Raw genomic sequence first — 16,596 nt, forward strand, 5'->3', positions numbered from 1 at the left:
CGTCCCCTAGTCATCACATTATTTACAAACATAATAATAAGGAAGAATGGACGTCTTTTTTGGTCATGAGGTTCCTATCATACGTTTTTTAATTCCTTGGTAGAACATAAGTAGTATTGTTGGGAATAGTTTTAATTGTTCCTACGTTAGGCTTTCAGGCCTCTCCGGTACTACTTAAATCTTTCCTTGTAGGGTGATAAGACAGTATGGGATGAAACAAAATTAATCCCCCACGGGATTATGATGCCCCTAAAGATGTGAACTTTAAACTTGAATGGATTTCTCGTTAGATGGAATACTGGTCTAGTCTTCCTAAGTGGGTGGTGCAGAATCCCACGGCCAGCATAGTACTTTTTTTATTTTACAAGACAAGGATGAATTCAGCATAGAAGGGAGAGTTAAATAAGGCTTATCAACAAAATCAAGCAGCCTCGGCTCACAATCCACCCAAGCCTTTGATGCATTCGACCACTACTACTCTTGCTAATGGCCAAAACAAAGGAGTGAGAAGAAAGTTAGACTTCTCCTCATAACCTAAGGCTCGTTCAAGGGAACCTAAAAGGAAGGCTCCTCCTAAAACTGCGCAACAAGGCGTGAAGATTAAGGAACATTCATCAAATCCATGCAAAAAGGCTCCAACAAATACTAAGGACAAGGGAAAGAGAGTTTAAAAGGCCCCTATTCCTAAGTTAGAGAATAATGTTTGAATTAAAAAAAAGGGGGAAGGGGAAAGCTCTAAGGGTGCCGAAAGTACTACAATGGAAACTACTCCTCCGTCAACTGTTACGATTAAAGACAAAGTAAAACCTTAGAGTGTTACACAATTAGTAGTTTAACAAAAAATTTTTAATAAAGTGTAATTACTACTATTTTTTCGAATTATTTATTATCTAGTTCTATGATGTTTTGTTTTTAATTTTGTTGTGAATAAAAAAAGTGCCCTTTTTTTAAAATATAAATGACCGAACCATAAAGATTGCCTACGTATTCATATTACGAAATTAGGTTTGTGCGTAGTTCTTTTGCAATAAAGAGTTATATATTTTTTATTTCTCATTATTCCTACTAGGATAAATCAAATGAAAAATTAACTAAACTTTATTTTATAGCTTAAATAAAAGTTTAATTTTGTTGTTTTCCGAGTACACATAATGTTAGAAAAAACGCCCTTATTTTATCGCTAGTAAAAAACGAATATCTATTCAAGCGTAAAATTTTGGGTTCGTAGTTAGTCATTAGGTGGCGCGCGCAACGTTTAAGGTTGTGAGTGCCTGACGCGCACAACAAGTTTTGTTACGCGTGACATCCACGCGCAACTTATTTAGTTGCGCGCGATACCTGTACTACGAGCGTTAAAAAAAATTTAGTTATTATTACCCCCAAGTATGAAGAGTTTTTTCGTGATGTTTGAAAAATTATGAACGCTTTGAATGGTATATATTTTTTTTACCCCGAAATGTTATGAGCTTTACCGTGTCATTCGGTAAAGCGCATAACACTCAGAATCTCTATTTGAATGTTAAGTGACATGATTGTTGATGATGAATGAACGAGTTTATTTGGATTTTTAATTATATGTCATACTTTTTAAGTCGATCAATGTTTATTAATTGACGGATTTCATCTCTACCAAAATCCATTAATTAAACGGCTCATCGTGATAAAAATTTCAATTACGCGGTATGGTCCTATCCAATTAGGTTTGAGTTTCCTCTAAGATCGGTTAGTGGACCCCTAACCTCCTTTAGTACAACGTCACCTTCTTTAATATTACGGGGTCTTATCCTTTTGTTAAATTGTGTCGTGATGAGTCGTTGGTAGACTTGTACATGTTGCAAAGCTCTTAATCATCGATCATCGAGGAATAAAAGCTCTTCATACCTTGCTCGTACCCATTCAGCTTCCGGTAGCTTACTTTCAAGTACGATGCGTAGCGATTGTATTTCTAGTTCAATTTGTTGAACTGCGTCCATGATGAAAACTAAGGAGTATGAAGTCACTCCTATTGATGTTCGTATGGATGTTCTATAACCCCAGAAGGCAAAGTGTAGTTTGTTCGGCTAGTCTTTATAATTTTCTGCCATTTTCTTAATGATGACTGTTATGTTTTAATTCTCCAATTCTACTGCTCCGTTCATTCGGGGACTATATAGTGATGAATGATGATGTTTTAATTTATAACAAGCTAAGTGAGTCTCAACTTCTGCTTCGAATTGAGATCCCTGGTCACTATTTAGTTCACGTGGAACTTCATATCTACAAAATATGTTTCGTTTGAGAATCTTTGCGACATGTTTAGAAGTGATGTTAACGTAAGAAGAGGCCTCGATCCACATAGTAAAGCAATCAATGGCTACTAGTACGTACTCATGTCCTCCTGCTCCTATTGGTGAAACTTTACCAATTATTTCAATTCCCCAAGTCAAGAAAAGCCAAGTGGAAGTGAGGTTATATAGTTCGAATAGTGGAAGGTGTTGTTAATAAGAGAACATTTGGCACTCTGGACATTTCTTGGCATATTGTATGCAATCATATTCCATTATGGACTAAAAGTACTGTAACACCCCCAAATCTTCCTCTACGGAAATACTAGTATAATACGTATAATTATATCGTATAGATAGACTTAGACGTATTACCACCGCGTGATTACGCAAGGCTACTCAACTTACTAAACAAAACAATACTTTGCAGCGGAAACTTTAATACTCTTCTTTATTAATAATAACTAGAAATAGTAACCAATGTTATGAGTACTCAAAATAGATACAAAACCAACATTCCTAATTTAGTGAAACCGAATCCCGAGACTCCAATGCAACACTTTATTCACTTCACCTGAAATAACACTGCTTACCATTACGGTATAAATAGGGCGAACCAAAACAAATAAGAAGTACGGATTAGCAAAATATGATAAGTACGATAAGTGCAAGATAATGTAAACTCAATTTATTTGCAAACATACTTTTAAAACCAATTCCATTAATTAATCCAATAAATTCAAAACTCATTATTCCAAAACCGATTCCAATGATTCAATACTCATAATAATAGTTAATAAAACCAATTCCTTTATTAAGAGCCAATTCCTTTTAATCTAATTCCTCACCCAAGTGTGCACCCCCCCCCCCCAAGGTAGTCTCCTTATATTACAAGGCTATTCTTGAGGAAAGACCCGGTCATACAAAGTCCAAGGCCTTATCAATAAACCAAATTCGCATAGTGGGATTACTAAAATGCTTATAAAGCATTAATAATAATAATTCAATGCTTCAACAAATCCTTTTAATATCTAATAGTTCCAATGTAATTCAAAATCCTTTTTAATTAATTCCACATGCTTTAAAAATCAAACCTTGTAAATAAATACTAGAGAAGAAAATCTCATATTAATAACTTTTCAAAATCAACAACTCTTCCTTGAAAAAGATTTATTTAATTCAACAAACCTTTTAAAATAAATTCCTTTATTTAAACACGATAAGTAATCCAATCCATTCAAAACATGATTTAAAAAATTAATCGTTCAAATTACTATTATTAAAATAAATACCTTCAAACATTATTTATTTCAAAATCATAACTCAAATTAATTTAATTCAATCACTAATCAAATCATGTAAAACATGTTATTTAAACCACTCAATTTCAAAGGTATCTAGCCTCCTAAACGTACCTTGATCCTTGCTAGAAAAACCACACAAAAAGAACCTCAAGAACCTTGATCGAACACACCCTAAAAATAAATATAACATTAATAAATATAAGGTTAACAAATAACTAAAAACCCCCATCTATATGTACATGAACCTTTTAAATTAATTTCTCATAAACATCATTAAAAATTTGATTTTATATGATTAAAACTACTCATAATAATTTTTTATACATTCCCCGTAATAATAATAATAATAATTGAATAAGAGAAAAGAATAAGAAAGAATAAGAAACCAAGGAAAAGAGAAGAATTGGATTTGCATTGGAAAAAGTAGGCGGAACTTGCAGAGGCTATAACTCTTTCGATATAACTCCGAATCGGGTGATTCTTGAGTGTAAGCACAAGTATTTTTTGAGAGGAACAATTTTCTTGTGAAACGTCAATACCCCAAAAACTTGCCCGGAAATTGGCTTCAAAGATAAACGGGATAATTTGTTTAAAATTGAGGAGAAGAAAAGAAAAGAATTGGTGTGAAGAATGTGAGAGGAATGGAGGGGTATTTATAGGCTAGCTCAAGCAAGAATTATGGCAAGAGAATGTGGGAATAATTATGGCAAGTAGGTTTTATGTAAATACTTTGAGAGGTGAATAAAAGAATTAAGGAAAGTGTTGATGTTGAAGAGATTGTGTATAATTTAATATGGAAGGTATGTAAGTCATGAAAAATATTAAGGAAATTGGAATTACTTGGGGAATAATTAAGAATAATGAATGGTAAGAAAATATATTGATTGGATATTAAAAAGATGGAGAATTAGAATTAAGAAAAATAGGAGATTTTAAGGAGATAATTAAAAATACAAATTACCAAAATAATTTCCCCCAAATTAATACAAGAGGGCCAAAAATCTTGAGCTTTCCATAGCTTAGATTTTCGGATTCCATTTATAGTATTTGATTCCATCGCCCTCTACCCCCCTTAAAAGGAATTACACCCCCGTAACTCGACCAACAGATTAACTCACTAAATAAATCAACTTTATTAACAATTTATCAACAATCATCAAGCAAAGTAAGGAAAACCAGGCCAGAAAGTTTCAAACATCCAAAGAGCTTAGGTTTTAAAATGATTTATTTACAAAAGTTGCTAGTGAGAAAACTCGTAAAATATTTTATGAGTCATTCGAAAACAATTTAAAATACTTACATTAGGAGAAATTTAAAAGTATGAACTGAAATAAAAATATTTAACAAAATATTTTAAATAATCTATGAAAATTTTCAATCTAAACAATTATTTAAAAACAAGGAATACGAAACTTTATTTTGAAAACTGTGTATTTGAAAATTCATTTTGCATACTTGTAATAAAATACTTGTTTCAATAAAAGTATTACTTTTTCATAAAGAAACTCAATAGTTACATATTCAACCTCATAGCAAACACTGTCATGGGTAACAAGCATAAAAGAAACACATCTTTTCTTGACCCTCTTATAGCTCGTAGATTAGCAACTTGTCTCAAGGTATCCTCCAAAAGTATTAACAACTTCCCAAACACATTCATAAATCCTGGTAATACATCCTTAAATCGTAATCTTTAACTCTTGGTTACTTCATAATACTTTGTTTTAAACATTCAAAAACTCGATCATTTTTATAATAACTTCAAATTCCTCAATCTAGTTTCTATAGTCCATAACTCATCTTTAAGGCAACTCATTAATATCTCAATGAAAATCATTGATTATTCCATCACTGATAACTTCTCTATATCAATTAACTTTGTCGTCAATCCCTTAGAGTAAAATCCTGTGAGTAACCATCCAAACAATAATTCCTTTAACTGACTTCAATAAATCCCTTCACAAGATATTTTTTCTTCAAAATAAACTTCAATTTAAAACAAATGCCTTTATCTCAAATACATCCTTTCACTTGAATTGACTCAAAATCCTGTAACTTTTGTATTAAGTTTCTTCAAAGATTCAACCATCATCCATAATAACCACAATACTCAACCTCACACCATATGGATACTTTCCAACATTAGATACAAACAATCATAAATTAGTACTAATATTCAATTCATGTCTCCCAAATATACATACCTTTCTCCAAAACTTCTATAGAACTAATTAAACTCATCATTACCACAAACAATATTTCCTTGATCAACATAAATCATATTCCAAAAATTAGAAAAGACTTGATAACACAAATCCTCCAAATATTCATGATAACAATCCCAAATAACTTCTCATTTATCTCATAGTACGTAATCATCAAATCCTTTAATCTTAAAATAACAACGCAACCATATTGACCACATGTAAAACTCGTATGATCCAAATATTTGCCACATATCACATATCAAGATAAAAAAAAAATTAATTTTATATAATTAAAACTACTCATAATAATTATTTATAAATCCCCCTTTATAATAATAATAATTGAATAAGAGAAGAGAATAAGAAAAGATAAGAAACCAAGGAAAAGAGAAGAATTGGATTTGTGTTGTAAAAAGTAGGCAGAACTTGTAGAGGCTATAACTCCTTCGATATAACTCCAAATTTGGTGATTCTTGAGCCCAACATCAATTATTTTTCGAAAGGAACAATTATCTGGAAACAATAACACCCAAAAACTGATCAGAAGTTCCCGAAAATTGGCATCAAAGATAAACGAGATGATTTGTGTAAAATTGAGGAGAAGAAAAGAAGAGAATTGGTGTGAAGAATGTGAGAGGTACGAAGGGATATTTATAGGATAGCTCATGCAAGAATTATGGAAAGAGAATATGGAAATAATTATGGCAAGTAGGGTTTATGAGATTACTTGGAGAAGTGAGTAAAAGAATTAAGGAAAGTTTTGATATTAAGGTGATTGTGTATAATTGAATATGGAAGGTATGTTTGTCATGAAAAATATTAAGGAAATTGGAATTACTTGGAGAATACTTAAGAAGAATGAATGGCAAGAAAATATGATGATTAGATATTAAAAAGATGGAGAATTAAAATTAAGGAAAATAAGATATTTTGAGATATAATTAAAAATATAATTTTACCAAATAAATTCCCCCAAAATAATTCATGAGGGCCGAAAATATTGAGTCTACCATAGCTCAAATATTTGGATTCCTCTACATATATTTAGGAAGATTTTGCTCGTTTTTAAGGAATAAAATAATTGTATAAATAATATAAAATAATTAATTAATTAAATACCAATTATTTACCAATAAATAACCAAGAAAAAAAATCAGATTTTCCATTCATGGAAAATCCGAAAATCCTAGCTAGTTATTAGGTAAGTTCGGCCATAATAATTAATTAATTAAAATATTATTTACTTTAATTAAAATATCCGAAATATGCAAATAATCCTGTTTTTAAGATAGGATAAATGGATAATATATCTTATCCAAAATAATGATTAGTTTTCAAAATACTTTTGGCGCCAAATTCCAAATATTATTTTGGCTCCAAATAATAAATTTACTATAATATCCTTTTTATAAAATAATTCTTAATTAATTAATTAGAAAATACGTATGAAAATACGGGGTATTACAGTCACTTTGTAACACCCCAAAATCTCCCTCTACAGAAATACCAGTATAATACGTATAATTATACAGTAGAAATAGGCTTGGGCGTATTACCGCCGCGTGATTACGCAAAGCTACTCAAAATACTTAACTCAAAAACAAAACTTGCAGCGGAAACTCAGCTTTCTTTTATTAATACTTATAAAAATAGTAACATTATTATGAGTACTCAAAATAAAGTAAAGACCAACATTCCTAAACTAGGTGAAGCAAATCCCTAGACTCCCATATGCTCATTCATGACTCCACCTGAAAAATAGTCAACACTGCTTACCATTATGGTAAACAGGGCGAACCAAAACAAATAGAAAATACGGATTAGCAAAATATGCTAAGTACGATAAGTGCAAGATAGTGTAAACTCAATTTATTTGCAAACATGCTTTTGAAACCAATTTCAATAATTAATCCAATAAATTCCAAACTCATTATTCCAAAACCGATTCCAATTATTCATATTCAAAAAAATAGTTAAAAAAACCAATTCCTTTATTAAGAACAAATTCCTTTTAATCCAATTCCTCACCCAAGTGTGCACACCCCCCAAGCTAGTCTCCTTATATTACAAGGCTATTATTGAGGAAAGATTTTGTCATACAAAGTCCAAGGCCTTATCAATAAACCAAATCCACATAGTGGGATTACTAACATGCTTATAAAGCATTAATGATAATAATTCAATGGTTCAATACATCCTTTTAATATCCAATAAAGTCCAATATCATTCAAAATCCTTTTTAATTAATTCCACATGCTTTCAAAATCAAACCTTGTAAACAAATACTTGAGAATAAAATCTCATATTAATAGTTTTCAAAATCAACAACTCTTCCTTGAAAAACCATTATTTAATTCAACAAACCTTTTAAAAGAAATTCCTTTATATAAACACGATAAATAATCCAAACCATTTAAAACATGATTTAAAAATCAATCATTTCAAATACTTTTATTAAAATCAATACCTTCAAACATAATTTATTTCAAAATCACAATTCAAATCAATTTAATTCAATCACCAATCAAATCACGTAAAACATGTTAATCAAACCAATCACTTTCAAAGGTATCTAGCCACCTAAATGTACCTTGATCCTTGCTTGAAAAACCACACAAAAAGAACCTCAAGAACCTTGATCAAACATACCATACAAATAAATATAACCTTAATCAATATAAGGTTAACAAATAATTAAAAACCCCCAACTATATGTACATGAACCTTTTAAATTAATTCCTCATAAACATCAATAAAAACTAATTTTATATAATTAAAAATACTCATAATAATTATTTATAAATCCCCCATAATAATAATAATAATTGAATAAGAGAAGAGAATAAGAAAGATAAGAAACCAAGAAAAAGAGAAGAATTGGATTTGCGTTGGAAAGAATAGGCATAACTTTTAGAGGCTATAACTCCTTTGATATAAATCTTAATTGGGTGATTCTTGAGCTTAACCTCAAGTATTTTTTGAGAGGAACTATTTTCTGTAATATGTCAATTCCCCAAAACTGACCAAAACTGCCCGAAAATTGTCTTCAAAGATAAACAGGATAATTTGTGTAAAATTGAGGAGAAGAAAAGAAGAGAATTGGTGTGAAGAATGTGAGAGGAATGGAGGGGTATTTATAGGCTAGCTCAAGCAAGAATTATGGCAAGAGATGTGGGAATATGGAAGGTATGTAAGTCATGAAAAATATTAAGGAAATTGGAATTACTTGGGGAATAATTAAGAATAATGAATGGTAAGAAAATATAATGATTGGATATTAAAAAGATGGAGAATTAGAATTAAGGAAAATAGGAGATTTTAAGGAGATAATTAAATATACAAATTACCAAAATAATTTTCCCCAAAATAATACAAGAGGGCCGAAAATCTTGAGCTTTCCATAGCTTAGTGGTACGACTGTCGCGTGTCTACCATAAAAAAAACCTAACTAAAACCTCCTAAAATGTAGTAGGGTAAGCTAGGGTCGATCCCACTGAAAATTGGATTATCAAATTATTACTTGTGTAAGTTAGAAACCCCTGTTTTGAACAAATAATGATATGATCTAATAAATAAGCTACTAGCTAGATAACAAATAAAGTACACAGAAATAAACTAATAAAAATTGAAATACAATAAAATCAAGAATAATGAAATAGGGAATTGGGAGATGTATTAAAACATTGGAATATAAAATATTGCTCATCGAATTATACGAATTACGTTTATATCTTAATGTTAACCAATGAACACAAACAAGCATTCAAAACTTCCCTTGATTGCAAATACACCAAACGAGCTCTCGGAATATTGTCTAACTATAACTAATAATCTAGAACAAGCTCTCTAGACTCGATTAATTTGCCGCATTAATAACTAGGAAGTCGTTAACTTAAACCACAAATCTCAGAAGCTCGGACTTGTGCAACTCAAAGGGTTGATAATCTTAGGTATTACGACAAGTTTTAGTCACCAACCAAACACCTAATCACTACTAATGGTATTAACTAGAACAATTACGGATCACAAGTTAATACTCTAGCAATTAAACTAGCAAATTACACTAAAGATGGCCAGTCTAAAATATAATCCAGCTAGTTCATGATAATCAAACGAAATCACCAATCCCAACATGATATAAACATAATACCCAATAATTATAACAAATCCATTCTCACAATACAATAGTCCAGTGCATAATATATCTCCTTACCCTTATTCAATCTAGCCTGACATACTAAGATACGAAAATTGAATAACAAAAGTAGAAATTATACATTTCATATTATAACTAATGATCCAAGCAAGAAGTACTGACATATTATAGCTAGATTAATTAAATTGATTAGCCAAATTCCACTAAACTAACGTAGCAAAGAACTAATAAAAGGAGTTCAAAGCACTAACTTTTTCTCTTTAATTATCAAAGCAATTCATCTAAACTAGCAAACTAACCGAAACTGACAATTCAATAATAAGAAAATCCAAATCAAAATTACAATACCAAATTTTCTAGTAAAAGCAGAGTCAACATCAATTGAACTGAGTTGCCTCCTATTCGTTCCGTCAGCTTGGGTTCTCTGTTTTTTTTCTTCTCCTGTCACTTCTCTCTGCTCGCTGCTAGATACCTCCCAAAAGTTGAGATAAATTCCTCCATTTATTGGTGAAACCTAGGCAAGAAAAATCCCCAAAAATACGGATCTGATAACTCCCAAAAACTCCCCTAAAAAAGATAAGAATTTAGCCTTCTATTCGTCTCAGCAGCTCCGAGTATCTCGCTCTAATAATCATCTGATTTCATTTTCATCATCTATTGCTTGACAGTTTGGTACCCGCAAAAGTCGGTGTTACCCGCAAGAACAATTAGTAGCTGCTCTTTTATTTTTCTTTTTGTTTTGTTCTTTTTGCTTTGTCTGAGGGTCAAGTTGTTATATTCAGGATTCATGTGACTATTGGGCTTGTTCCGGGTGAGCTCCGATACCGTGATGTCTTGGGGTAAGTAAAGGTTTACCGTCCAATTCAATGCATGCACAGTCAGCACAGATTAACTAGCCCGGGGGGTTATCCGGGAATAACCGCTCCGATGCTAAAGTTAGTAATCTGGGGAAGAAAGAATGAAGAAAGAGAAAATGTTGAGAGAGAGAGAGAGAGATTGTACCTTGTTATGAGAATACGCCTTGGTATATATAGGGGAAGAAGCAAGCTGGTGCCACCTTACGACGTTAGGTGGAAAACCGACCTTATACGTAGCAGCTGCCTACGTGGCCGGGAGCAGCTCTCCACGTGGCCGAGTGGAGAGCCGTTAAGGATGTTCGGGTTTAACTAAATAGGCATGTGAAAGATTTTACTTTCGGCCTATTTACACTTCTGTCGGTATTATCCTGTACAACTAGCCCCCCAAGTGAGGACGTTGGTAAAACCGACGTTCTCACTTTGGAATTTTTATGCAAGTGAAATCTTGATATGTTATTTAACTCAAAAAAAATTTAATTTCCCCCCCCCCCACCCCAAATTGAGCTAAGTACCGATAGTACTTGAACTTTGGTGAGAAAATTTAAAATCTCCGATTTGCCCCCAAAGTGAGCTAAGTACCGGTAGTACTTTGCTCAAGTGAAGCAATTGAATTTTAAAAATTTAAAATCTCCGATTTGCCCCCAAAGTGAGCTAAGTATCTGTAGTACTTTGCTCAATTGAAGCAAATGAACTCAAAAAATTTAAAATCTCCGATTTGCCCCTAAAGTGAGCTAAGTACCGATATCACTGTGCTCAATTGAAGCAAATGGACTTGAGAAATTTAACAATATTAATTTATTTATTTAATTTTTTTTTTAAAAAATATCATTTCGCAGATGATAGTGCAATTGGAAATTGGCGGGAAGTTTCTAAAGGTGTAGTGGGACACGTGTTGCGAATATAGAGAGGCGAGTAGTGATGTGTCGCAGTTGCAACCGTAAGATGTCATGCAATAATGTCAAATCAAAAACCCATTTCTTTGAGCGTATAAAAAGAGAAAACGAACGGTTTTTTCGTTATTCGACTTAGGTTTAAAAAAATTTCAAAGCAACACATCTTCAGTGCGTATTTTCGTGGTTCATAATTTCGCCTCAAAGTATTTTACTCCCAAATTTATAGAAGTGGTAGCAATTTTGACTCGTGAAGTGCTGCAGTATTTGGTTGTTCTTGCTATTCCTTAGAGGTATGAATTTCAACTTTTTTCCTGCGTATTTTGTTTTCATTTTTGGTGTGCTTCGTGTGCTTATGTAGTGGATTTTTTGGTCTTTGTGTGTGTTATAGATAATTATGTCTGAATCTGTAAAGGGCTATATTACGGGTAAAGCCATTGTGGCTAACCCGTTTATGCACTTGTCCTCAGCGCCAGAGAAGGAAGCTAAAAAGTTCTCTCGGCGCATAAGTACGTGTATTTTAGAAGACATTGATATTGTCGGAGTTGAATCCATCAGCGTTGTCAGTCAAAGCAGTTCGGAAATTGCCATTGACGAGTACGGTTTTAATTTCGGCAAAATAAGTATTAAGAAATCAGAAATGCCGAGATCTAAGCGCCCCAATATCGGTTCTGATCAAGCTGAGAGCTCGCTTAGACGCCCTGGTAAAGATCCAGTAGATGATCTAGATACTCAAGAGTCCGATATTTGGGCTGAAGATATTGAGTCTGTTGAACGGAGCCTCGAGTCAGACAGGGAAGAAGACGAGGGAGAAGATGGTAGCCCTGGGGAAGAAGAGCTAGAGGGTGAAGAAGAAGAAGAGGATGAAGAGCAGGAACTCAGCATCAGTAGTGAAGATACTGATGAAGAAATTAACGAGGACATCAACATCGGTGAACAAGTAATTACCGAAGAACGTGCTGATGAGGGCTATAACTCTGAAGACAACGATGCTATTTACCGACAACCTCTACAGCTCTCCGACGCAACCAAGGTTGTGAAGGTCAAGGTTGATGTTGCTTGGCTGAAAACTACTGCTGAGAAGAACTATTGCAGTGTCGGTAAAAGGTTCTACCGGCTTCCTGATGACTATGCTCTGACCCTTCCTAAGTCTGGCGATACTAGTATTGATTGCCCTGCAGGGCATATTGCTGTGTATGCCAAGCATTTTGAGTTTGGTCTTCGTTTTCCACTTCATCCCTTTATTGAAAAAATATTAAAAGCCTGGAATGTATGTATTCCTCAATTGACACCGACAACAATTCGTAATATGATATCATATATATGGATTTTCCTCTAACTTTGAATTTGATCCGCAAACTTCACTGGCTGAAAAAAGATAGCCAGTCACCAGGTTGGTGGTCACTATACACCGTTAATGGAAAGGTCACAGTGTGGCCGAAACTGACCAGCTGTAAAAAGTGGCAAGGACAATTTTATTTTATGAAGGTTCCTGATACCTTCTCTGTAAGAAGAACTTTTCATCTACCCCTTACTAGATTTGATACTATTAGAGATAGGAAATTAGGCCCACTTGAACGAAAAACTTGTCGGTTTTTTGATTGCCTATATGTAAATGAGGGTAAGAAGGTTAAAGTTGTACCTAGGGAGTGGCTGCCCAACTGTAATTATATCCTGGGCAACGCTCCCCTTTCTCATATCGGTCTCTCCCATACTGACGAATATGGTATGATTTAAGCAGTCATTTCAGTTAATTCTACCTTTTACTCGCTATGTGTTGCTTACCTTCCTTTTTCCCTGCTCTCTGTTGCTTTGAAATTTTCTTAAGTTATTATTCTTAATTGTCATAATCTTATTTATATATAATTATACTAGCAATTTATCGGAGTGTATTGTTTTGCTATACATGATGACCAATTTGTTTTTCGGCTGATACCGTTACTATGTTATCAGGACCTGATTAATTGGACAACGAGAAGTTGGGACTGTACCCTGACGGCCGCATAAAACGGTAGTGTCCACCGAACCCAAAAGGCAAGCTTGATACTCTTCCTAAGTTCGCTACCAGAGCCCAAAAGGGAAGACAGAGGAGCAAGCAAGATATGACCGCCTTGTCTAGACCGAGATCTGCTGGGGCTAACGTTCTTCCTCTCAGGAGAGGCGGGGGTACTATTAGGTCGAAAAGAAGTAGCTCGGCCTCTGACCGTGATCAGTAAAAAAAACAAAAATCTACCTCTACTATCGGCCGAGATCAAGGTCAGACAAAGGAGTCTGCTGCTGAGTTCGTAAATCTGGAGGAGGATGACGCTAACGTTGTTACCGAGACAGGGGATCACGGTTGCGATGACTCAGTTCAACCACCACCTCGAATTCAAGTTGAGAGGATCATTTCCGTCTCCAAGGAGGTTCCATATGTTGCAACCGGCCTTACCGGGTCTGGCGTTCCGAATGCTTTCACACCTGTATCGGTGCCAGATTTTATAGAAGTTCCACATGTGAGGGTTCCTCAAGAGGTTCCTGATGAGCTTCAGAGTTTTTTTGTCGGCAATGCCAGTGAACCCTGACGTCCCCAGCTAAACGTGAATAGGGGGAGTCTTTGTACATCGATGATCCGTCATCGGGAGGGAGTCTTGGCTGGAGAATGTTAAAGGACTTACCTACACCAGCCGACAGGACTACAACCCTGTTTACAACTCCATGTGGTCAGATGATGAATAGTATACTCAGGGTATGCTTTGCTGTATTACGTTTATTTATCTATTTATCATTTATTATATTTTTTTTAACATCCTGAGTTTGCTGACTGTTCACAGACCGTCAATTCGTCCGTTAAGGTTGTTCACATGTATAAACACTATCAGAGGCAGGCGGATAGGGCCGAGCTGGTGTTGAAGAAAGTCGACGAGGAGCAGAAGACTCACAAAGCCGAGGTGGAGGGTTATAAGAACAAGATCCAGCAGCTAGAGGGCAAGGTTGCTGATTACGATGTGCTGGCTAAGCAACTTGAAGACCAAGCCCAGCGAAAGGCTTGAATTGATGATCTTGAGCAGAAATTGAAGGCCGAGGAGGCATTGAGAAAGAAAGCCGAGAATGACCTTGAGCTGGCTCGCTCAGAGCTGCCTGATGTCAAGCGGTGGGCCGTTAATCAATTCCTCAAATCTGATATTTACTGTCACAAGCTAATTGACCGCTATACAGGTGGTTGGGTTGCTACGCATCGATGCGTTTGCAAGGCGGATAAGTGGGATGAGGAAAGATGGCAAGCAGTTGAGGACGCCTACGGTGCCGACCGACATCTTTCCCCTACCAGCTACGAGGAGTCGTACTTTGCCGATCCCCCTGGCCTAGATACAATGAAGAATGTCGATCCTCGCGGCCTCCCTGATGAGCAATTTGATGATGCCGTTTTTACTACCCCTTCCCATAACGGTGGTTAGGAGAAGGAATCTGAGGGGACACAGAATTGAAGTGTTTTGGCCGTTTACGCTGGTTTTGCTTTGTCTAATTTTCCAACGAATAGTTTAATTTGTTTTATTAATAACTTTCTACTCCCTTCCCTGTTATATTCCGCTATGTTTTAAGCAACATACTATGATGGGCGATAACTGTTGATTTTTGATTTGTAATTACACTTTTTGTCGGCATGGAGTGTCGTATACTAACTATAGTTTTGACAAGTTTTATTTTTGCTTACCTCTCTGTTATCTTTTTAAGCCTTTAGCCTTGTTTATTGTATGCTGCATTACTATCAGTACAGTTTATGCATCATATATTCCCCCATTTCTTCGAGTTATCATTGTATGGTTACTCGTATGAAATTAACACCGTTATCAGCCTCTAGCTATATGAAAGCTTTTGCGTACATAAGCCTCTCACTGTGTGAGAGCTTTGTGTAATTTGCGACCTTTAATGGGCCGAGCAGTGGAAGTGGATCAGACAATCCATTCAACTCGCCTCAAGATGCTTTAGTTATCCAACCATTCTGTTAGTTGAATGAGTGTAACAGCTAGCTAGGCTGCGTAGACTTGCATATCGAAAGTAAGCAGATGGTTCCATATTGTTCCACAAAATCATACTTTATATATATAGTTTATGCCGACATCAAACTCTGTCAACTATATCTATTACAATTTAAAACTGTAATTTAGATTAAAAGCGTTTAAACATAGTACTTTTTAAGCACAGTTGCATTCCATACATTCTTTAACGGTTTCCCTTCGAGGGTCATAAGACGGTAGGAACCTTGTCTCACGGTCTCATACACCTGATATGGTCCTTCCCAATTAGCAGTAAGTTTGCCATCAATGTTTCCTTTTCCTATTGCCGCTGTCCTCCGCAGCACTAGATCTCCATCTTCTAACGGCCCATAATTGACACGTTTGTTGTACGCCTTACACATTATATCTTTGTGTGTTGCTGACCTAATTTCGGCCGTTAGCCTGATCCCTGGTAGAAAATCTAGTTGCTGTCGTAACAATAGGTCGTTTTGTTCCTCGCAGAAATGTTGAACTCGGAATGTGGGGAGTCCTACTTCTGCCGGGATAACCGCCTCTGAGCCGAAAGCAAGATTAAAGGGTGATTCACTAGTTGTTTCCTTTGTTGTCGTCCTGTTTGCCCATAGTATCTCAGGTACAAGGTTCGCCCATAATCCCTTGGCGTCTTCTATTTTCTTCTTCAAGGCATTCATAATCTGTTTGTTAGCGGCCTCTGCTTGACCGTTGGACTAAGGATGACAAACCGCGGCATAGGAGAACTTTACCTTATATATGACGAGAAAATTCTTAACTGGGGCACAGTCAAATTGCGAACCGTGATCAAAGACCATCGCTATCGGCAACCCAAACCTGGTGAAAATATTTTTCCAGATAAACTTCTTCACTTCATTTGCCGTTATCTTCGTTCCAGGCTCGGCCTCTAT

General features: G+C 34.9%; 1 protein-coding gene across 1 annotated transcript; it reads right to left on the reverse strand.

The window, feature by feature from the left end:
- Positions 1 to 15,837: 15,837 nt before the first annotated feature.
- LOC145635556 (uncharacterized) lies at positions 15,838 to 16,365 on the reverse strand. Its single transcript, XM_081686867.1, has one exon. The coding sequence runs from the start codon at positions 16,363 to 16,365 to the stop codon at positions 15,838 to 15,840; it is 528 nt and encodes a 175-aa protein (XP_081542993.1).
- Between the last annotated feature and the right edge of the window lie 231 nt (positions 16,366 to 16,596).

Source organism: Chenopodium album, chromosome 1, assembly GCF_948465745.1.
Source record: "Chenopodium album chromosome 1, dcCheAlbu1.1, whole genome shotgun sequence".
NCBI lineage: Eukaryota > Viridiplantae > Streptophyta > Magnoliopsida > Caryophyllales > Amaranthaceae > Chenopodium > Chenopodium album.